This window comes from Quercus lobata, chromosome 2, assembly GCF_001633185.2.
Source record: "Quercus lobata isolate SW786 chromosome 2, ValleyOak3.0 Primary Assembly, whole genome shotgun sequence".
In the NCBI taxonomy this organism is placed as follows: domain Eukaryota; kingdom Viridiplantae; phylum Streptophyta; class Magnoliopsida; order Fagales; family Fagaceae; genus Quercus; species Quercus lobata.
Window position 1 is genome coordinate 23,558,982 of NC_044905.1, and position 22,869 is coordinate 23,581,850.

A 22,869-nucleotide genomic window follows, 5' to 3' on the forward strand; every position below is an offset into this window, starting at 1 on the left:
AAAGGGTGTGGTAAGTGTTTGGGCTATCAACCTCTCAATGGTATGGAAATGGAGAGGTAGGAGTTGAGGAAATCCACAAGCATATGTGTAGAGATATATGGGTATGATAATCTCTAACTCTTAAGGTTTGAGGCTAGGGTTTTCTCTCAGAAGTACTCTTTATCATTTGTGGATAATGTGGGTATATATAGTGTGGGTACAGATAGTGTGTATCAGATAGTACAGTCTGGCAGAAGAGAATGTTTCGCAGGTGTCTCGCAGGAACTGTGTCTTGTCTAGCTCTCCGGATCCTGCAACAAGCTCCATGTTGCATCTGCCATCCTTGGCTCCTTCCAATACTTCCCAACAACATCAAAACCTCACTCGACACTCTGAAATGGTGTGGTAAGTGTTTGGACTATCAACCTCTCAATGATATGAAAATGAAGAGATAGGAGTTGAGGAAATCCACAAGCATATGTGTAGAGATATATAGGTATGATAATATCTAACTCTCAAGGTTTGAGGTTAGGGTTTTCTCTCAGAAGTACTCTTTATCATTTGTGGGTAATGTGGGTATATATAGTGTGGGTACAAATAGTGTGTATCAAATAGTACAGTCTAGCAGAACAAAATGTTTTGCAGGTGTCTCGCAGGAAGGCCTTACCCGCAAGATACTCGCAAAACACAGCTATCTCCATCTGTACTGACTCTTCGCATTCCAGTCATGTACAAGGCACATGCTTCACTTCGCAGGATGCTTAGTTGCGAGCTACTCGTGAGAACTCTTCTGGCTTCAATTGCTTGAGTCTTCACACTCTCTCTCTAACACACAACCTTTACAATCAAATCCCACAATAAATACAGGGTACAAAATATTGAATATAATTACAATCAAATTTGGCACGGAATAAAAGCCAACAAAATACATATTTGTAAATCACAACTTTACAAATCAAAATAAATTGGGTTGTAATTTTGTGAGGCCCATTGAGCCTATAAATTGACTTATTCAAATCCAATCCAAGTTACTGCAATATACACACATACACACACACACACACAAAAATAAAATAAAATAAAATAGAGAGATTCTTAGCAAAGAAGAGTGTTCTTTTTGGTGGAGTTTTGGGCTTGAATACTTTGTGCAGAGGTCGTTCTAACCATACGACACTTGTTAGGCTGTTGTATCCTGGAGAAGACAAGTCAAAGAAGGTCTGCACCGGTTAGAAAGTTTAGCCAACCAAGGGCTTGAATCTCCTTAAAGAGAGCGAGTGCCACGCCTCAATCCAAATAATGTTGTGTAATTTCTCTCTTTAAATTAATAAAATTCAGAAGTATTATTCAGTTTCTCTTTGTGTTATTTCCATTATCATTGTGTTTGCAACAACAAAGGATTTTATTACAAGAAAAACATCAATCATCATAATCTACCACACTGTATCCACCATGCCATTGGTTATATAAAGCTTAAGAGCAAAAATGATACATTTATTAAGCTCATTAAGCCTTCCTTAATCATTAAATTTATTATCCTATTATTTTAAAATTGCTAGTTCAAACACCCAGGCATGATGGCCAAAACTAAGATTATGACAAATTTACAGAATATACAACTGATTTCTTAAATTCTTTTGCTTTTTGAACTTATTGTTACTTTCATGTTATGAAAGTGCACAATACTTTCTAACATAACCAAACTGAATGAGCACCTTAGTTTTCCACGTCCCCTTTGGAAAAATGGAGTATTTCTCATTACAGCAACACAAAATTCTTTGACACATGAATATTCTTAAGAAGAAACCCTCTTTCTTTATAGATCTACATTACTTAGCACCTTCCAAAATAGAATGTTAGCAAAGCAATCAATATTGTAAAGTAGGACAAAACCAAAACAGTGCAACTATAAAATTAAAGAACAAAAAAAAATTAAAGAGGGCGAGTGACCTACGAGCTAGGCCTGCATCTAGCAAGAGAAAGCAAACCTCAAAAAGTTAGCACCACACAATTAGAAAATTCCAAGGGAAATTTGTTTAATTAATTAACCCGTAATATGTATTCATAGGAGTACAATAGTATACTATGCCAAACCAAGGAGGTTGGCCAAGTTGGTTGAGCTCTTGGTCTCAAAGTGCTTGTACTTGGCTCGACTAGGTGTGTTCCCTAGTTCGAGTCCTGCTACCTGCACTTTGAAAATAATTTCCTTGGCCAGTGCTTTACCCCTTCGTGGGCTCACCCGGCACGAACAGTGATTAGTCTCTGGTTGAAAGCCTTGAGGAAACACTGTGGGAAACCAAAAAAAAAAATAGTATACTATGCCCATTTACACTATAAGGACAAAACTCTAATTGTAATTGACTAAGGAAACTTAATTTTAAGAGACATGGGAAATCCCAATTATTGAATATAAAATAGCCTTTATTCTAGGAAACAAATAATAATCTAGGATAAATTTTTATTTTGGTCCTCCAACTATTGAATAAAGTTCAATTTGATCTCTCAACTATTAATTGTATCAATTTAGTCTCTCTTCTTTCAAAATTGAGTCGGTTCATCCTTAGGTCTCTTGTCTATTTAAATTTTAATGGAATTAATAGTTGAAATTGATTTGATTTAAAAATATATACACTTTCTATAATAGGAGATTCATGGAAGAAATTGACTTGATTTTGAATGTTGAAGGACTAAATTGATTCAATTAATAGTTGAGAGACTAAAATGACACAATCAGTAATTGAGAGACCCAACTAAAATTGACCTTATAGTTGAAAGAACAAATTAGTAATTTAGCCTAAAAATCTAATAACCTAATTAACCACTCATACCTAAAATAAATCAGAATTAACCAATACAAATACAATTGACTTCCAAAATTAAAATAACTGTTGGCATGGGGGTGTCAATCTATTTTTTCCCTCTTTTTCTTTTTCTTTTTCTTTTTTGGGAAAAATACTATTTGGTTCCTAAACTTTACCAAAAGTTTGATTTTCATCCTTAAACTTTAAAAAGTTCATTTTTCGTTCTTAAACTATTAAAAAGTTCATATTTTATCCCTAAACTATTGGAAATTTATTTCCTTCAAGTTTACCAAAAGTTTTTTTTTTCATCCCTAAAGTATTGAAAAATGTTCTTATTCCATCCCTATTTTTGTCTCTAAACTATTGAAAAATTTCTTTACAAAGTTGAGGGATGAAAAAATAACTTTTTAAAGTTTAGGGATGAAAAACAAACTTTTTGCAAAGTTTAGGAAGCAAAATAGTATTTTACCCTTCTTATTCTTCTTTTTTTTTTCTTTTTTTTTCTTTTTTTTTTTTGAAGATTTGGGTTTTGCTAGGAGATGGATTTGGTGGCTTCACAATTTTTTTTTTCCTTTTGTAATAGATTTGACTGTGACCCATGGGGGATACTTGGAAAATATGATTAGATTTTTGCTCTGATACCAAATTTGATGCATAAAAAAAAAACCAAAAAAACCTAACAATAAAATTGAAAAACATAAGCTTAAAGGATTGATGACCAACACCTAGGCTTACTTAGATGCACCCTTGATATAGTAACTATTTTGGTGTTTGAAGCGCTAAAAATAGTTTTTTAGTGGTTTTACAACATATCTTACTTTAAATTCTTACAACATATCAACCTTATGATTTTTTTTTAAATTAAATTAAAAAAAATCCTTCTCATTAATTTTTTTCCGATCCCAGAACATGACTGTTCATGTTCTTCCAAAGAACATCGTTATTCATGTTCTTACTCAAACAATATGTTTGGTTGCTTAGAAAATTTTAAAATCAAGATTTTCTTTTTCTTTTCTTGCATTTTCTTAGCAACCAAACCCATAAAATCACCAAAACACTAAAACCGAGCAAAAACCCAACAATTTGAAACCTCTAGTAAACCAAACCAAAACCTCCAATAAATCGAACCCAGCAAATAAACTCATAAACCCAGCAAGAAAACACATAGAACACGCACAAGTATTCACACACATCAAAGCCCACAAATTACAATTAAAACATTCAAAGCACAAAGATTTTCAACTATATACATTTTCAATTTCCCAGTAGAAACCGATTCTTTCAAATGAAAACCTAAAGCCCAGCCAATTCTTTCAATTTTTTGATTCAAACAAATCCAAATGAAAAGTCAATAGCAAAAGGCCAACAAATATATTATTTCAATTTCCTAGTTCAAACAATCTCATATGAAACTAAGAAGCCAAATCCATATGAACATATCATACCACCAATCAATAAAAATATCAAAGTGACGATGGACAGATCAAATGTGTTTGCCACCATCGATTAGTCACCAATGGACACATCATATCAGATCATCGCGACCCATACCAATAATAAATCCAACCAACAACCCACCACCGGACCCAACCGACCAACACTTCACAACCATCACGACCGATCTCAGTCTCTCTCTCTTCTCTAAACTTAGATCAAAGCCAAATCCCAAACCACGTCAACCACCATTGATATCAGTTTCTCTCTCTATCTCTAAACCCATATCAAAGGCATATCCCAATGACCACAACCTACGCTGAGAGAGAGAGAGAGAGAGGAAAATGAAAAATGACCGAAGTGTGTAGCACTGTGGTTGTTGATAAATTTAATTTTTGTGTGTTTGATTGTCAAGAAGTTAAAAATAAAAAATAAAAAATAAAAAATAAAAAGTTGTTTTGATTTTTTTTTAATTTAAATTTAAATTGAGAAATTAAAATTTTTCTTAATTAAAATGTTGACTTGGAATTTTTTAAATGTCAAATAAAATTTATTTTAATGGTCACGTTAATGTCATGTCTACCACTAATGCACTCCATCTTTGATGTAAGATATTTTCATTAGTAAGATGATGATGGAGATTAAGTGCGCATTTGGGAACCGATTAAAAATTAAAATTATTTTACTATTCAGCTTATTTTTACTATTATTTATAGGCTCTACTACACTTTTTGGTACTATTTATTGACCTCATTATATTATTTTAACTAACTTTTACCTTTATCTACAAAACTTTCAGGAATAAGTTTTCAGTTTCAGTAAAATAAGCAGTATTTAAACACGTCCTAAATTAAAAATAATTTTCAATATTTAGTGACCAAAATAAGAATTTCAAAAAAAGATCAAAATGAAAAATGGCCAAAATGTAATCACAAAAAGATATTTTTACCTTTCAGTATATGTGCACGTTTCTTATATGGTTTTCAATTAAGAATTAGGCGGGCTCCAGGAGAACATGTCTGACAGCTCTTTCCTCGGGAACATTGCCACATGGCCCCTTTTGTCCCCTTCTGTCCCACTTTTCTTGCTCCACTTTATACTCCATCAATAAAAACATGCCACGTGTTCACCTAATTAATTAAATACTACTATTAATTAATAACGGTAGTATTAATAAGTCAATAATGATAGTATTTAATTAATTAGGTGAACACGTGGCATGTTTTTATTGGTGGAGTATAGGATGGAGCAGGAAAAGTGGGACAGAAAATTTGGACTTGACTTTAAAAACTTTGTACCTGCCGGAGATTAAGGCGCAACTAATGTAGTATATTTTTTTTAATGAGATTAAAGCGCAGCTATAATAGAGCAACATCCAATTATCGCATTCTATAGAGAATCTAAACTACCAGTCAACAAAACAAAAAGCTTTTTGTTTTATAAGTATTCTAACTACCAGTAAGCAAAACAAAAGACAACGGTCTACATTCAAAAATATGTATTTTTAGATCCTTAAAAAAAATAAAAAATAAAAAAATAAACTTTTTTTATAATCCATTATCTACCTATTAAAAGAATTCAGAAAGTTAATTACTATCTTTTTTACTTCAAAAAATACCTCAATTTAATTAATTTATTCTTATTTCTAAAACATAAAAAAAAATTATGTTAAAATTGTAAATCGACAAAATTTGAAAATAAAAAATCTACCCCATGTACACAACCAAAACAACCCCATGTTTTTATAAAATATATATATATATATATATATATATATATTAAAACAACCCCATGTTCTCTATATATATAAAATACCACAAGTTCCTATTAATAAAATAAATAAAAATAAAAATAAAACTACAAAAATAGAGTCTTATTGTATATGCAAAATACATGTGACAGGACTATTTTAAATAAAGCGAGTACGTTTACATAATAAATAAATAAATAAATCTAAAAAGCTTATTTTCCAAACAAAAAATAAGGCTTAACTTTACATAAAATTCAATTTAATTACGAAAATTCATTTTTGTTTAATTTAATTTTTTTAATTTTTCACTTTATTCAATTCAGTCATTTCTTTGACTTTTGTCATATAAATTGAATAAAATTAAAAGTTAAAAGACTAAATGGAATAAAAACGAAGTTTCGGGATTGAACTAAACTTTAGTTATAATTAGATGTTAGAATTTGTAATTTTGCCAAAAGCTACGTTTTCAATCCAAAAAAGGCAAAAACTCTTTGTAAAGTCTACATTAGTAATAGTACCCATGGCGTTTTTAGACGACGAACTCAAAGTAAACTACGCATACGTACGTACATATATGCCGGTTTATTCTTTTCTTTTCTTTTTTCTTTTTTTGAGGGGAATATGCCGGTTTATTCTTGTGCTGGTAGATAATCACATGCCTTGTTTAGGTAAGTTGTAGAATCACGTGATACATTTTTTGGAGCTGAAAATTTGGAAATAAAAATGAAGTCACTAGAACACCACGTTTACAAATTACAAGACACTTATTATTAAATTCCATTAAAAAAAAAAAGACACTTATTATTAAATAATATTAAAAAAAAAATTTATATATATATAAGACACTTTCCCAATCAGTAATGACCGTTCCATTTGAATGAGGGCAGGCCTATATTTGAAGCTCTCAAAGAACGACGTCAACATCTCAAAAGAAAGAGTGAGCTGAGGAAAGTAAGATATGAATTCCAAGAACAAAGAATGTCTGTTGAACTCCATTGGCTTTCTGTTTCTTTTTGCACAGTATCTTTCCATCGTCGAAGGAGAGGTCCATTTCTATGACTTTATTGTAAGTACTTAATTACCATATTATAGTTGTCTTTTTATCTTTTAATTACCGCTGTACTGTTTCTGAAATATTGCAAATTTTACTATATAAGATTTATAAATTAATGTAATACCAATCACAAAAAAAAATACTGATATTTATTTATTATGTTGTTGAAATCCATTATTCATATTCATTGTCATTGTAACTTTTTGTACTAAAATTTAATATAGTTTTAACATTTTACTTTCCAATACTGTGGTTTGAATGGATAAACTTGTCACCCGAATGAGAGAATTGTAGCTTACTGCTTTTGTTGTTACATTAATTTATTAATATATACTTCTTATTTCGCAGCTTACAGAGAAAAACTTCACGAGACTATGTAACACAACAAGAATGTTAGTTGTAAATGAGAGGATTCCAGGGCTAGTAATACAGGTACATAAAGGGGACACAATGTATGTCAATATTCACAACCAAGGTTCTTATGGGGTGACCATTCATTGGTAAGCTCAATCACTCTCTTCATAAACATGCACATGTAAATGCAAAATGCTTTTGAATGAGTATTACTGGTTTCTTATTAACTAAAAGTTTTTGAAAAAGAAAAAAAAAAAAAAAAAGCATAAAAAGAGGTTTTTTGGCATTCATATTTATATAAACGTAATGCTTGGGAATACATAAAAGAGTCTTCTAACTCAGTGACATAGCCTATTTTTTATAATTAGGAGAATTAGGATCCAAATCCACCCTCCCTATTGTAATATCAAATTATTTCTTGAAAAATAAAACTACAACATATAGATTTAGGAATGTAATGATGCTCATTTGATAAATTTTGTGAGAGTATGATATTCTCATATTAAACTCATTCACAGGAATTGTGAAGGATTACTAGTTAATCTAGAACACCATTGTATTATGTAAACATAAAATATTTTACACATTAAAAAAAAAAAAAAAAAACACAAGTAACATTATCTAATAAAAAATTAAAATATGAGAGCAGAGAGCCCCAAAAAAAAAAAAAATCCATGTACTAATTGTATTTGTAAATGTATGTTGATTAGTTTTGTATACCAAAAATAAATAAATAAATAACTAAGACATAGCATGGACTCTTCCTAATTACAAGTCTAATGGATAAACACGTTAATTGTATTGACACAGCATAAAGCTCATTTACATTCCTATGCTTTGTTGATTTAAATGCAGAATGATTTTTTTTTTTACAAGGTTTGATTACTTTAATACTTTTCAACATAGTACTAAACAATTGAGTAGTTTCTTAATCATTTTGGTATCTACTTTAAAAGTAGGTTCTTTAATTAAATTAGGATAATATTGATACACATTTTGGTATAGCAATCTACATTACACAAAATGTGAGGTTGTGTGATAATATGGATGCTGGTAATCTAGATTTTGTTAAATTATTTACATCCACATCATATAAATATAATACTTAAGAATCCTCTAAACATCAAAGGTGCCAATGAATCACAATCACAAAGCATCTTAAAACTAAACCAAGATTCAAAATATAAGATCAATAACATTATTATGGTAATGGTGGAGCATGAAGATTGTGTCGGCAGTAGAAATTCATTGCAGTACTAGTATGCATGGCCCTAACAATAGCCACAAAACTTCGTTAATGTACATGGTAAAAAAGCAGGTAGGAATAAGTCGAACATCTACCGTCCCTAAGCAAATTGTCTAGGTGTCATAAACCCAGGCATCTGTGTTTCTCACAAAAACATGAACTTTGGGGGAGTGGATCGATCAGATCAGATCAGGTAAGGTTATTTGATGGCACCAAGTTTTTACACAAGCATTCATCATTCATTACATTACTGTCTTTGCTATAGAAGTCCAAGGCAACCAAAGTAATAGTAAATCGAAGATCACAAAATATGAGAGAGAGTGAGAGAGAGAGAGAGAACAATTTAAAACTAAAAGTTCAATACGCTATAGAATTCTTATACTTAAAAAGAGTAAAACTATAACCACAAACTATCTTAAAATATTTTTACAAACTGCTAATATGACAAATTATTACTAGTCATCTTCTAGGCCTATTACTAACATAATTTTTTTTATTTACCAATAATCACCCACCACATTAATAGTTTGTAAAATAGTTTACTGTTTTAGCATTTTTCATTTAAAATTAAATGCAATAGTTATTATTGAGAGTGGTGTCATATTTTATGTAAAACTAAAAAATTCTAGATTGTTGCACTAAGTGATAAATACTGACACTAAAATTAATAAATTAATTTGACATTTGGCACAAAATTGAACTTTAATTTTTGAATCTAATTGGATTTTCTTTCAACTTTGAATATATATCTCTTTCACAATATCAAACAAGGAAATTGATAAATCCCTTTTCTCAAATTTCTGCCTCCTCCCAAATTTCTTATCCAAACACAGTTACACATAGACTCTGAACCAAAAAATAAATTGAAGTCTCTCTCTCTCTCTCATATACTCTAAACCAAAAATAAATTGAAGTCTCTCACACACATATTCATAAGGGAAAAAAATCAAACAAAACTAATGCAAGGAAAAAAAAAATCATCATTCTATCTCTTACATAAGTACTGCTCAACAAGATTCACATCCATGGATAATTTTATGGTTCTTTTAGGCACGGTGTAAAGCAACCGAGGAATCCATGGTCAGATAGCCCAGCATACATCACACAATGTCCTATTGAACCAGGATCAAACTTCACCTATGAGGTCATATTTTCCACTGAGGAGGGAACACTCTGGTGGCATGCACACAGTGATTGGACACAAGCCTATGTTCATGGTGCCATTGTTATCTTGCCTGCTATTGGAATAACTTATCCGTTTCCCAAACCAGATGATGAGGATATCATTATTCTTGGTATGCTTATATTTTTGAATTTCTCAATCCCACTAAATGTAAAAACAAAAAACAAAAACAAACGAGCAAACAAACTTTCACTTGTGTTCTGCATGGAATAAAGAGTCAACATCATTTAGCCCCCACCATCCCCATAATATAAAGCCAACGATGGAGTTACCATCTGGGTTAGTTTGCAATAGTGATGACTCATGGAATAACAAACTTTCACTTGTGTTCTACATGGAATAAAGAGCCAACATCATTTAGCCCCCACCATCTCCACAATATAAAGCCAACGATGGGACCATCTGGGTTGGTTTGCATTAGTTATGACTAGACGTGGCAAAACGGGCGGGTCGGGTCGGGTTCGGGTCGGGTCAATCGGGTTTGCAGGTTAAACGGGTCACGGGTCAAAACGGGTCATTTTTAAAACGGGTCAATCAGGTTGCGGGTCAAACGGGTCGCGGGTTGAGTCGGGTCGTGAGTCGGGTCGAGTTGACCCGTATTTTTCAAACAATTTTTTTTTTTTTTTGGGAAATAGATGCAATCTGTCAATTGTTTATGAGTTCTTTAATTGTGATTAGATTCTCACTAGTGATATTGTTACCAATTACCACTAAACACTTGAATTGATACCCAAATTTGGTGCAACTCCTATTCCAGCTTTCTAGAAACTAATCTTGGTATAATCTTCAATCTATTTAAAGTAGGAAGAGAAAATAAAGGTGGCAAATAAAAAATAACAAACTATAATGGAGTACATAACATATTAAGTAAAAAAGAATAAGTAAATATTTTATAAAAATTACACTTCAATCTAAATCTACTCAACATTGGTAAACGTGGCAAAACGTGCGGGTCGGGTTCGGGTTCGGGTCGGGTTAATCGGGTCGCGGGTCAATCGGGTCACGGGTCAAAACGGGTCATTTTTAAACGGGTCAATCGGGTTACGGGTCAAACGGGTTGCAGGTCAAACGGATCGGGTCAAAACGGGTCTGACCCGTTTTGCCATGTCTAGTTATGACTCATCACTTATATCATATCACCTACTATTCACAACTTTCCACCTAGACATTTATGAAGTATTATATCACCTACCATCACTTCTATTATTAGGATGTATAATAAAATAAAGATTGCAAACATCATCTAAAAAATTTAACTTTTTAAACTACATTATTTAATGTATGATGATATTCACTTTAAAAGGTAGGATTTTCTAGAGTCTTAACAATACAGATTAGAGCCACAGGAGGAGAAAAAAATTATAAAATAATGGATGTGAATGCTCAAATAAATTTATAATTCAAATAAATTGATACTAGTCATATTACAAATTTTATTAAAATTTTTAAAAACTAATATATCACCGACTATTAAAAAAATTTCAAATATTCACTCATGAGCTGATTGAGTTCTACTAATAATATTAATTACCCAATTTGACTATGGAATCAAATTTGCAAGAATGCATACCATTAAAAAAAAAACAAAAACAAAAAAAATTTTGCAAGAATGCAAATCTTCGGCACTACTCTCCCTATTTCATTCTATGTTTCACCAATAAAAATTTACTGCATGTACATTTATTTAATTAAATCTGCTTTTTTTTTTCTTATTTTGGGTTTTTTTTTTTTTTCCTATCAAAACCAAATTACCCAAAATAAATAAATAACCCAACACACAACAAGATCCGTCTCCCATGTTCACCCGATGCCATCAACGTTGCCGGTCACGGCCAACCACTGTCCCACTACCACCAAAAAAAATCCAAAACCAATCTCAAAGATCATAGGTAAATTCTGTCAGACCAGCAACCCCAGTTCAGTAGTTCAACCCAGCTAACAACCAAACAAAGATTCTCTCGTCGAACCCACTCGTTTGCTATTTGCAGTGATGGACTGATCCTTGCACTGAACATAAATCGTAAGTGTCAATTTAAACGCCACCTGTTGTAGTAGCCATTAGATGCAAGCACTCGGTCTTTGAAATCATATCTCCTAATGTTTACCCAAATGGAAGAGTTTGCATTTCAAGGCTTTTCCGAATTGTGTCAGAGAAAGTGTCTACGATGAGTTTGAGTGTGACAATGGGATTTGATTGGATTTAAAGAACTGTCCGGCAGTGGTGGATCTGCAGACGATGATTGACCATAACGGGCAAACGTGGGTGGTGGACTCGTTGGTGTGTTGGGTTATTTATTTATTTTGGGTAAGGATGTCAATTTTTCTCCACCCCGCTTGATCCACCCCTCCCCGCTTCGCCCCGCGCGGGTTTTCCCCTTCCCGCAAAAGCGATGGGGCAAGGATAGGGCAAGATTTTAGCCCCGCACCATGGGGCGGGGCAGGGATGGGTTTAGGCTTTTTAGACCCACCCCGTCCCGCCCCGCGTTACTAAAGGTTATAATTGTAAAATTTTCATACCCTAAAACTCTACTATTTAAACAAACATATTAATATTAGCATATTTTATTCTACCCAATGTGATTTTTTGCCTTTATTTTGTTGTGTTATACTATGAGATTTTTTTTTTTTTTTTTTAATGATTGTCTTGTTAAACACTTGGATATATTATTCAATTTTTCTAAAAATTGGTTTGATTTGATGGGATAAATTTAGTTGTAATTTCAAGTATATTTTTATTAATGAAATAGGTTTCATTAAAAAAATTGTACTAGTTGTAGGGCAAATTAACAAAAAGTAGAGTTTTATGGGGTGGGACGGGGCTTCGTGGGATCCCAAGGGGCGGGGATGGGGTGAGAAAGTATTCCCCGTCATGCGGAGCGGGGCGGGGATGGAACAAGACAAAACCATGCAGGGCGGGGACGAAGACCCCATCCTTTGGCCCCGTCCCGCCCCATTGCCATCCCTAATTTTGGGTGGTGGGAAGTTTTATATAATATGGTTTAGTTTTATAAATATTGGTAGGTTTTTTGCTTTTAATTTTTGTCAATTTACCATTTTAAACTCATTTTTATGTTTTAGGAATAAGGATAAATTAATTAAATTACGGGTATTTTTGAAAGTATAAAAGACAATATCTAACTTTCTAAATTCTCTTAATATATAGAGATAAATAGTTGTACATGTATATATATATATATATATATATATTTTATATGTAATATATAATTTCTATTCTAACCTAATCTAAGTGTATATGTGTGTGAAACTCCCTCTTGGAGACTTGAACCCCAGCCCTTGCCCCCTACACTCCATAAGCACTTATGCTTGTAGAGTGACCAACGCACCAAGGGTGCGCGGTGGTTATACATGTATATTTTTATTTGTGGAACATAGAGTTTGTAGCAATTGTGGAACATAGAAAAAAGTTGATTTGACGAATAAGAGAAAAAGAGGGGAGGAAGCCTTGTGTATATGGAAGAAGAGAAGTATATTTTTTAGTTTGCCTTATTAGGAGAACCACATGTTGCATCACAATCTTGATGTGATGCATATAGAAAAAAATGTGGTTGACAATATAATTGGCACAGTGTTGAACATGGATGGAAAGACGAAGGATAACTTAAAGGCACGCCTTGACTTAGAAGAAATGGGCATAAGAACTGAACTTTATCTTGAGGAGCTTGGTAGTGATAAGACATATAAGCCACCTGCTTGCTTTGAAATGACTACTAGTGAAAAAGATAGTTTTCTGCAAGTTTTGAAGGGTGTAAGTGTACCAGATGGCTATGCTTCAAATGTATCCCGTTGTGCTAAACTTAAAGAGCGCAAGATTTCTGGGATGAAGAGCCATGATAGTCATATCTTGATACAACAACTTTTTCCAATAGCTATCCGTAGATCTTTGCCGAATGAAGTGAGCAAGCATTTGATTGAGTTATCTTATTTCTTTAGGGAAATATGTTCCAAAGTATTGAGTTTGGAAGATCTTGAGAGTCTTCAGAAGATAATTGCAATGACGTTGTGTGAATTGGAAATGATATTCCCTCCTTCTTTCTTTACAGTTATGGTACATCTACTCATTCATTTTACTGACGAAGCCAAGATTGCTAGCCCAATTCATTATCATTGGATGTATCCCATAGAGCGGTAAGACATACATAGTAAGCCTGTCCATTTGCTTTCATTCAAATTCAATGTTCCATTGTTGATTTTCTTTATTCACATAGGTACTTGTCACGATTGAAGTCCTATGTTCGAAATAAGGCTTGTCCAAAAAGTTGTATTGCAGAAGGGTACTTGGCAGAGGAGTGCTTACAATTCTGTTCACGATATTTCAAAAATGTCGAAACTGTCTTCACTCGGCCTATAAGGAATGTTGAAGAATCTACAGGTGCGGTGTTGAGCATCACCTTAGACTCAAAATCATGGACCCAAGCGCATCGTTATGTGCTATTCAATTATGATGAAATTACCCCATTTCGCATGTAAGTAATTAAGACATCATTCAGTAGCGCTTAATGTCATAACATAACTTAAGTTTATGATACTAACACACATTTTCCTACACAGTGTGCACAAAGATCATTTAAAGGAATTTCACCCAAATGTAGCTAATGATGTTATTGAAAAGCAATACATAGAGAGATTTTGTCACTGGTTTAAGTATCATGTAAGTGTATGACATATAAAAGTATTTTTTGTTGTAACTTTCTTGAGATTATACTTTTAATAGAATACATCGTTTATATTAGGTGTTGTCAATGAATGTTGATGAGAGGGAGAAACTTCCTGAAAGAGTTATATGGCTTGCTCGATATCTAGATAATGAAGTTAAACGATTCAAGCATTATGTTCTAAATGGATTGAAGTTTCGCACCAAAGATTCTGAGGCAAATAGGAAAACTCAAAACAGTGGAGTTAGTGTTGCCACTAAAGGTGGCGTTACTTACTATGGTGTCTTAACTGACATTATTGAGTTGAACTATTCTAAGAAGTTACGACATGTATTATTCAAATGTGAATGGGTCAATGTGGATAGTGGAAGGGGATATAAGACAGACAAGTTTGGTTTCCCTCTTGTCAACTTTACAAGATTGATACATAAGAGTGATCGATTGATTGATGAGCCGTATGTCTTAGCTTCTCAAGCTTCGCAAGTCTTTTATGTGGAAGATCCAAGACATAAAGATTGGATGGTTGTTGTTAAAACAAAAGCTAGAAATGTTTTTGACGTTGGAACTGGTGCTTCATCTGATGATGATGTAGATAACTTTTGTGAGAATGTCCCTTATAATATAACCATTGAGAATGCACATGATGTAAATGATAACCTTCCATGGACTCGTAGAGATGTAGAAGGGACCATTTATGAAACACCGTTATTTGTTGAGCGTGAATTGGTTGAAGATGACAATATAGATGATGAAGAGTTCATTGATGACGTGTATAAGTCCAATGATGAGTCTACTAATGATGAGAATGAAGATGGTGAAGAGCTCAATGATGGGTCAAATGATGAGTCGACTGATGATGAGAGTTAATATGTCATTCATCTTTCTTATGTATTTCTATTTGCTTTGCTTGTGAAGAGTTTTAAAGTTATCTTGTGTAATCTTATTTGCATGTTTATGAAACTAAGTGGTTATGAAGTTGTTGTGTATTATAGGACAAGTTTATTTGTAATCCTTTGTAGATGGTTGTTGCTTGTTTCTTAAGATGTTAAAGACTTAGTCCATTTGTGTATTCCTATTTGCATGTTTATTAAACTATGTGGTTTTGAATATGTTGTGCATTGTATTTAAGTGTATGTGTAATTCTATTTCCATGGTTTTTGCTTAAGTTTGTAGAGATTCAAGACTTAATCCATTTGTGTGAATGAGAATATTGATAGACTTGATATAATTTGTTTAGTATATTTAAGATTATGTGTAATCTTTTTTGCATGTTATGAAACTATGTGGTTTTGAATATGTTGTGTACTATATTTAAGTGTATGTGTAATTCTACTTCCATGGTTTTTACTTAAGTTTGTAGAGATACAAGACTTAATCCATTTGTGTTAATGGGGATATAAATAGACTTGATGTGGTTTGTTTATTATATTTAAGATTATGTGTAATCTTATTTGCATGTTTATAAAACTACGTGATTTTGAATTTGTTGTGTAAATGAAGATATGGATAGAAATGGATATAAATCTTCTTTGCTTATTTTAGTTCTTGAAGGTATAAATGAAAATGAAAGGTTTAGTTATACGTGACGTTTCGGTAAGGTCGTCACAACAAGCCTCTAATGAAGATGTGGACCATGAGTCACAACAAGAAATTGGCCAATCATCCACAGTTAATCCATCAAATGCACCAAATCCAGGTATTTTATATATTTCTAAGATTATGTTTGTGATTATGGTTAATATTGTTTGACAAATATCCCATATTGCATGACAATGGCTTTTATTGTTTTATTCTCATTATAGTTTTGCCGCTTCCACGTGCTACTCGTGGTGCTAGCAAGTACTCAATCATTTGGAATCTCCCTGAAAATCACAAGATTGAATTGCCATTAACTAGTTCAAATCAGCCAATTAAGAAGGCAGGGAGGAACTTCACAGGTTGGTTGGGTACAATTGCACGAAACCCCCATTTGTGCCCAATTAAGTATAAGAATTGGACAAGAATGCCAGATGAATTTAAGGAACAAATATGGGATATTGTTCAGGTATTTAGGAAGTTATAGACTATATGTGTATTATTCTATCTTTTATTGAGTTTTACACAAATGTTTAGCTTGATATGGATTTTACTAACTAAGCTATTGCATGTAGTCAAAATGGATTTTGCCTGAAGAACCTGCTAAGTTAGAGGCAATGAAGAATAGGACATTGTCCTCAATTGCAAAATCTTGGAAGAACCACAAGTTAGCTTTGAAGAAGAAGTATTTCCTAGGAAGAGGAAATAGAGCACGAGTACCACCAAATGTAATTTCTGAAGATTATGAAGACCTTGTTCAGTATTAGAGTTTACCAAAAACGAAGGTATTATTCTATATTGATATGCTTTAATTGTTCTACATCATCATCAAAACAAGAACATTCATATGAATATCTTTATTCTACATTGAATATCTACCATGAAAAATATATTCAAATAATACTTTGTTTAAATATGTAATTTTTTTGAATGTAGGAGCTTGCTTTGAAAAACAAGAACAGTCGTTCTAAGCAGACAAATGTGCATACTGGTGGTTCAAAAAACTTTGCTTCATATGCAGAAGAAATGGTAATGACTTAATAATTATCTTGTAAATGACTTATTAGATTGTTGTTAAGTTTGTATGAAACCATTATTCCTAATTAAATAAATGAAATGACCATAATTTAGGTAACAACGCTTGGGCATCCTGTAGAGCGTGCGGATGGTACTCCAGTTAACACCGTAGCAGAAGGCAACATTGTTAGTAATATCATGATTTGCTAAGAGTAATATTGAATCTATTAACATTGTTAATTTCTAATGTGTTATTGTGTTCAAATTTTGAATATTAGGAAAAAATCAACGAACTGTTGAGTGAGTCCTCAAATCGTGTGCAATCATCTGACCTTACTGGTAGTATTGCATGGCACCAGATGATATATATGCTCAAGTGTTTGGTAATGAGCGCAATGGTCGTATTCGAGGTGTGGGATTTGGCCCAACTCCAAGTATGCATCCTGCCAAGAGCACTCCTGCAATTGCTCAAGTAAGAAGCCAAGAAAGGGATGCTGAAGTGACTCAGTTGGAGAATCAAGTGGCTTCTTTGACGGAGAAAGTGAATCGTTATGAAAACTTGGAGGAGCGAATGACCCAATTGATGCAACTAGTGCAAAATCAGCAAAATCATTCTTCAGAAGCTAGTCGGGTATTAAATTTTAATGTTTTAAGAATGTATTTGGTTTTTAAATTTTTTAAGTATAGTAACCATTATTTTGTTACTAGAAATGATTACTTTATGAACTTATTAGATACTTTAATTTGTATTCAGGGTGGTTTCGGTTTAGATCATCAATCTCCAACTCCTTACAGGTCACAGGCTTCATCCCATCAAGAAACTAGCATATAGCGGTACATGCAATGTTTTAAGGACTCCATGGGCTACTACATAGTTATTTTGAACAACCACAATTATTTTGGAACTATTGTACTTTGTTTATAATATTGTCATAGTTTGGGTGGTGGTTCTTTTTTGGTATAGGTAGACAAGTGTTTTGTTACAACCACATTTATTTTGGAAGTATTGTATTTTGTTTAATATTGTCATAGTTTAGGTGGTTGTTTTTATTTGTAGGTAGACAAGTATTTTGTTTAATTCAAGATGATATATGCATTGGTATTAAACACACACACACACACACACACACATATATATATATATTGAATCTATGGTTAACGTGTTATTGTGGAATATTGATGATCAATAGGTATATTTGATTTATTAAAAGTTTGTGTTAGTTATTGTTCAATTTTAAGCAGGTTTATATAGCATTTTTAGTATTTGAGAAAAAAAAAATGAGCAGGTTTTTGTGACGTTTTGAAAACGTCACTAAAAAGTAAGAGGAAATACTTTTTAGTGACACCTTTAAAACGTCGCAAATAATCAATCCTATAGCGACGTTTTAAAAATGTCACTAAAAACAAGGGGACAAATGCTTTTGTGACGTTTTTGAAACGTCACTATAGGTGTGATTATTTGCGGCGTTTTAAAAACGTCGCTAAATGTATTTTCCAACATTATATACAAAAATGTAATATTATTTAGTGACGTTTTATAAAACGTCGCTAAAAGTTTTTAAACATCACTACAGAATAACATATGGTGACGCTTTTCAAAGCGTCGCAATAGATCTATAGCAACCACTCTATTGTGACGTTTTTGAACGTCGCTATAGATCATTTGTGTCTATAGTGATTTTTTGGGTTTTTAGTAACGTTTTTAAAACGTCACCTAAACCCAGATTTCTTGTAGTGTGATATTTTTCAAGTCATAAATGAAATATATATTCGACTTTAATGCTTGCCAAACCTAACCCGTTTGTCATAATTTGAAAAGAGGTAAATGGAGATTGATGTGCTAGACAACGCATAGCAATTCAATTTCTTACAGGTCTACAATCGACCACCTAGGCCCTAGCCAGTAGCGATTGCTCCATATGAGTAATTCTTAGATACTCCTAGAGCATAAAAAATAGTCATCTCATATTCATAATGAGGTTCACTTATTATCATAGTAAAGTCCACCATGAATGTGAGAGAATGGAGCATTATTTATCTATATTCTTGGAATATCTAAGAATTTTTCACTCCTCATATTATGTTTCCTAATCTCACTATAATATATATGTATATTAGTGTCCAAGATTTTCATTTTTTTTTTTAAAAAAAAAAATGCTATGAGCAACCCAATCTTTTTGTATAATTGTATGTATAGAAACAACAGCCCCTAACAATACAAATTCCAAAATTTTGGAGGTAAAAAAACATTATTCCTAAATGTCAATGTTTTCTATAGTTATGAAGTAAAAAATTAAACTCTTCTAAAAAAAAAAAAGTAATAAATTAAACGTAGACTGTGTATTAATTGCATATTTAATAAATTTGATTATGCAAAATCATTTTGGTATCATCCCGTGCATTTTGCACAGGTTAACTGCTAGTGTAGGTCAATGAATAATATTATGCTATTGTATTTCTGATTAAGTTTTGTTGAGAATGCAGGGTCATTGTACAGTGGAAATTTAAAAGCCGAATTGGATTACGGCCTAATATATGGCAGTGACTTGCCACACTCTATTGCTTACACCATAAATGGCGAACCAGGAGATTTGTGTCCATGCTCCAAAGGTATTATGGTAGATTTTAGATTTTATAGCTCAGTGATACTTGGAATTAAGATCTTCTAGAATTTCTGAGAAACTCTATCACATAAAGATTTTTAATTTTGATATTTGGTTTTGTAATAAACGGTTCAAATTAAATCATGTCATAAATCCACTAGCAAGAATCTTAAAATGATAGTGTATTGCAATTAATACTCAATAAATTGGACACCTACATTGAGTCATTGATATCAATGTCAGCACGACAGTGAGAACAAAAGCGGAGGAGGACTAGAGGTACGAGCGTATGATAATGAAATTGGTTGTCCCATCATTTTTTTTAAGGTGTTTGCTAATATGAACCGTTTATTACAAAATAAAAGGTTAAAAGATTAAAACAACTCTATTTAGCATAATTTCCTAAAATCTTAATTCAAGATATCTACCCTGTTGGATCATTTTGTTACGGAAAATTTTAAATCTATGACAAAAAGCTTATAAGCTATAATGGCAATAAATGATATGGAAAATGTTAAAGGTATTACAAGTTTTTCTACATAACTGATGTGACAATAAACGTAATTGGTGGGTTTCAACCACCTCACAAATGAATATATATATATATATAGTAAAACTTGTAGTACCTATAACACTACTTTAAATGAAATTTATCATTTGTGTCACTTCAATAAAATAATAATAAAACGTTAAATACATTATAAATTTTACTATATAATCTTTACAAATTGATGTGACAATAATGAATACGATTGGTGAATGTCAAAAACATAATAAATGAATATCAAAATCACTTTTTTTTATGTGATCGGTGACACATAAATTTGTACAGGTTATGTAATAAAGAATATAATATCCCTAGCATCACTTGTAAGATAATAAATGAGTGTTTGAATTACTTTTTGTGATTAGTACATCAATTTGCACGACCTATATAGTAAAATCTATAGTATTTTTATCATCACTCTTTGTATTATCCCTAGCATTGACATTTTGCCAATCACACCCAAAAAAAAAAAAAAATGATTTCACATTCATTTATTAGGTTTTTGAAATCCATGATCATATTCTTTGTCATGTCAATTTACTAAAATTTGTATATATTTAGCATTATCCATAAATAAATAAAAAATCACTTATTGGAATTAATTGAGTCATAATCTTAATGTTGTAGAAACAACATACCGTCGGGTGGTTGATCATGGTAAGACCTATCTTCTTCGTCTAGTCAACTCAGTTGTGGCAGCAGATATGTTCTTTGCAATAGCTGAACACAACCTCACAATTGTTGGAATGGATGCAAATTATATCAAACCCATAACTACTAGTTACATAGTGATAAGCCCAGGACAAACCATGGATATTCTACTCACAGCAAATCAGACTCTTGGCCATTATTATATAGCTGCTCGACAATTCTGGAGCCAAGGTGTGGGAGTTACAGATTTTGACCATGTCAATGTCACTGCAATCATCGAATACAGAGGAAACTACACTATTCCATTATCTCCTTCCTTTCCAAGTACACTTCCCACTTACAAAGACTTAACAGCTGCCATAAAATTCTCAAACCTTTTTAGGAGCTTAGCAAGCAAAGACCATCCTGTAAATGTCCCCTTAAACATAACCACTAGAATGTATGTAACAGTTTCCATGAGTGAAATTGCTTGCCAAAATAGCACATGTACATCAAAAGGTGGAGATATATTAGCTACAAGCTCGAATAACATAAGTTGGAGTAACCCAGTTCCTATTGATATACTGCTTGCTTACTACAGGTTTTTTTTTCTCCCCTCTTTCCCTCTTTTATTTTATTTTTAATATACATTGTTTTATTTTTTGTAAAGAACGAAGTATCCAGTTTCAATGCTGTTCCATTTGTTCCTTTGCGATTGTGAGTGCGTTTAGATTTTGCTTATTTTTCTGGTAGTTTATTTTCATAGTATTTACCAAAAGATATAGTTTTGATAACTTTTATATTAAATTTATGACAAAAAGCTAAAAGTTCGATTATTTTCAAAAAAAAAAAAAAAAAAGGAACCCAAACGCACACTCTATGTCCTATGATACCACGGTAGTGATAGTTAAAAAGTTAGAATAAAAAACTATGACTTTTACTCAAATGACCGTGTAGAGTTTGATAATTACTTGGTCCTATTCCATATAATCAATTTATGTTTTAGTTATCTTTTTAGAGTTTTGATATTATCATTTGGTTGAGTTTTTTTTTTTTTTTTTTAATTGAATATTTTTATTAAAGGACTTCTGTCAAACATTGCATAGAATACTGACTAGATATGAATATTTTATCAAAAAGCAACATGATTATCCTTCTACCATATATGACAATACATTTTGATATTTGATTAAATTAAAATCTTTCATGCAGGAACATTAGTGGGGTTTACACTACAGATTTCCCAGACCAACCCCTTTATTATTATAACTTCACAGCTGACGAGCTCCCAACTGATATAGCAATAGCAGACCTTGGGAACAAGGTGAAGATGTTGAATTATAATGAAGTAGTTGAGGTTGTTTTTCAAGGTACTAATTTAATGAACGGCGCTGGGACTCATCCAATGCATTTGCATGGGCATAGCTTTTACGTGGTTGGATCTGGTTATGGAAATTATAACAATGAAACCGACCCAAAAACTTTTAATTTGGTTGATCCAGTCGAAGTGAATACCTTCGGTGTCCCTAAGAATGGATGGCTTGCCATTAGATTCGTAGCAAACAATCCAGGCAAGTTATTTTATCACTATCTTATATGTTTAGTTTATATGCATATACAAATTGATCTAATCTTCTGGTTGGTCTAAGAATTGTGGATGTTATTATCAATAATATTTGGCAGGTGTGTGGTTTTGGCATTGTCATATAGATAGACATATGACCTGGGGTATGGCTGCTGTTTTTATAGTAAAGAATGGAGGCACTGCTGAGACAAGTATCCACAAACCTCCTCCTCACTTGCCTTCATGTAATGTTCCATTAGAATTGCGGGTCCAAAACAATGATGGACCTGATGGAAAAGAAAATCAATCAATTTTTATCTAAATGGATTGATATACTTATGTACTAAATTTGTCAAACGTTGTATTGCATTAATTAACTCTATTTCCTAATCAAGAGAAATTGTTCAATAATCCTATAGCAATGTTCCTTCATTTCACATCTGCGAGATAAAATTCTACTCT

The 22,869-nt window shown here is 32.3% G+C and overlaps 1 protein-coding gene and 1 long non-coding RNA gene across 2 annotated transcripts; both read left to right on the forward strand.

Moving 5' to 3' along the window:
• Positions 1-6,843: 6,843 nt before the first annotated feature.
• Positions 6,844-22,648, forward strand: LOC115975021 (putative laccase-9). Its single transcript, XM_031095647.1, has 6 exons — positions 6,844-7,027; positions 7,364-7,515; positions 9,666-9,910; positions 19,548-19,673; positions 20,841-21,444; positions 22,056-22,648. Exons 1-6 carry the CDS (start codon positions 6,920-6,922, stop codon positions 22,489-22,491), a joined length of 1,671 nt encoding a protein of 556 aa, XP_030951507.1. The 5' UTR covers positions 6,844-6,919; the 3' UTR covers positions 22,492-22,648.
• On the forward strand, positions 16,291-18,042 carry LOC115975022. Its single transcript, XR_004088049.1, has 6 exons — positions 16,291-16,515; positions 16,622-16,831; positions 16,983-17,075; positions 17,178-17,249; positions 17,342-17,694; positions 17,818-18,042. It is a non-coding gene; the product is annotated as an uncharacterized LOC115975022 (long non-coding RNA).
• Positions 22,649-22,869: the final 221 nt, after the last annotated feature.

Excerpts from the sequence above, each read along its gene's own strand:
- LOC115975021 (XM_031095647.1), top strand. The coding sequence starts at position 6,920 with ATGAATTCCAAGAACAAAGAATGTCTGTTGAACTCCATTGGCTTTCTG. Across the intron at positions 19,674-20,840 it reads TTTGTGTCCATGCTCCAAAG|AAACAACATACCGTCGGGTG; the intron begins GTATTATGGTAG and ends TTAATGTTGTAG. Across the intron at positions 21,445-22,055 it reads ATACTGCTTGCTTACTACAG|GAACATTAGTGGGGTTTACA; the intron begins GTTTTTTTTTCT and ends TCTTTCATGCAG.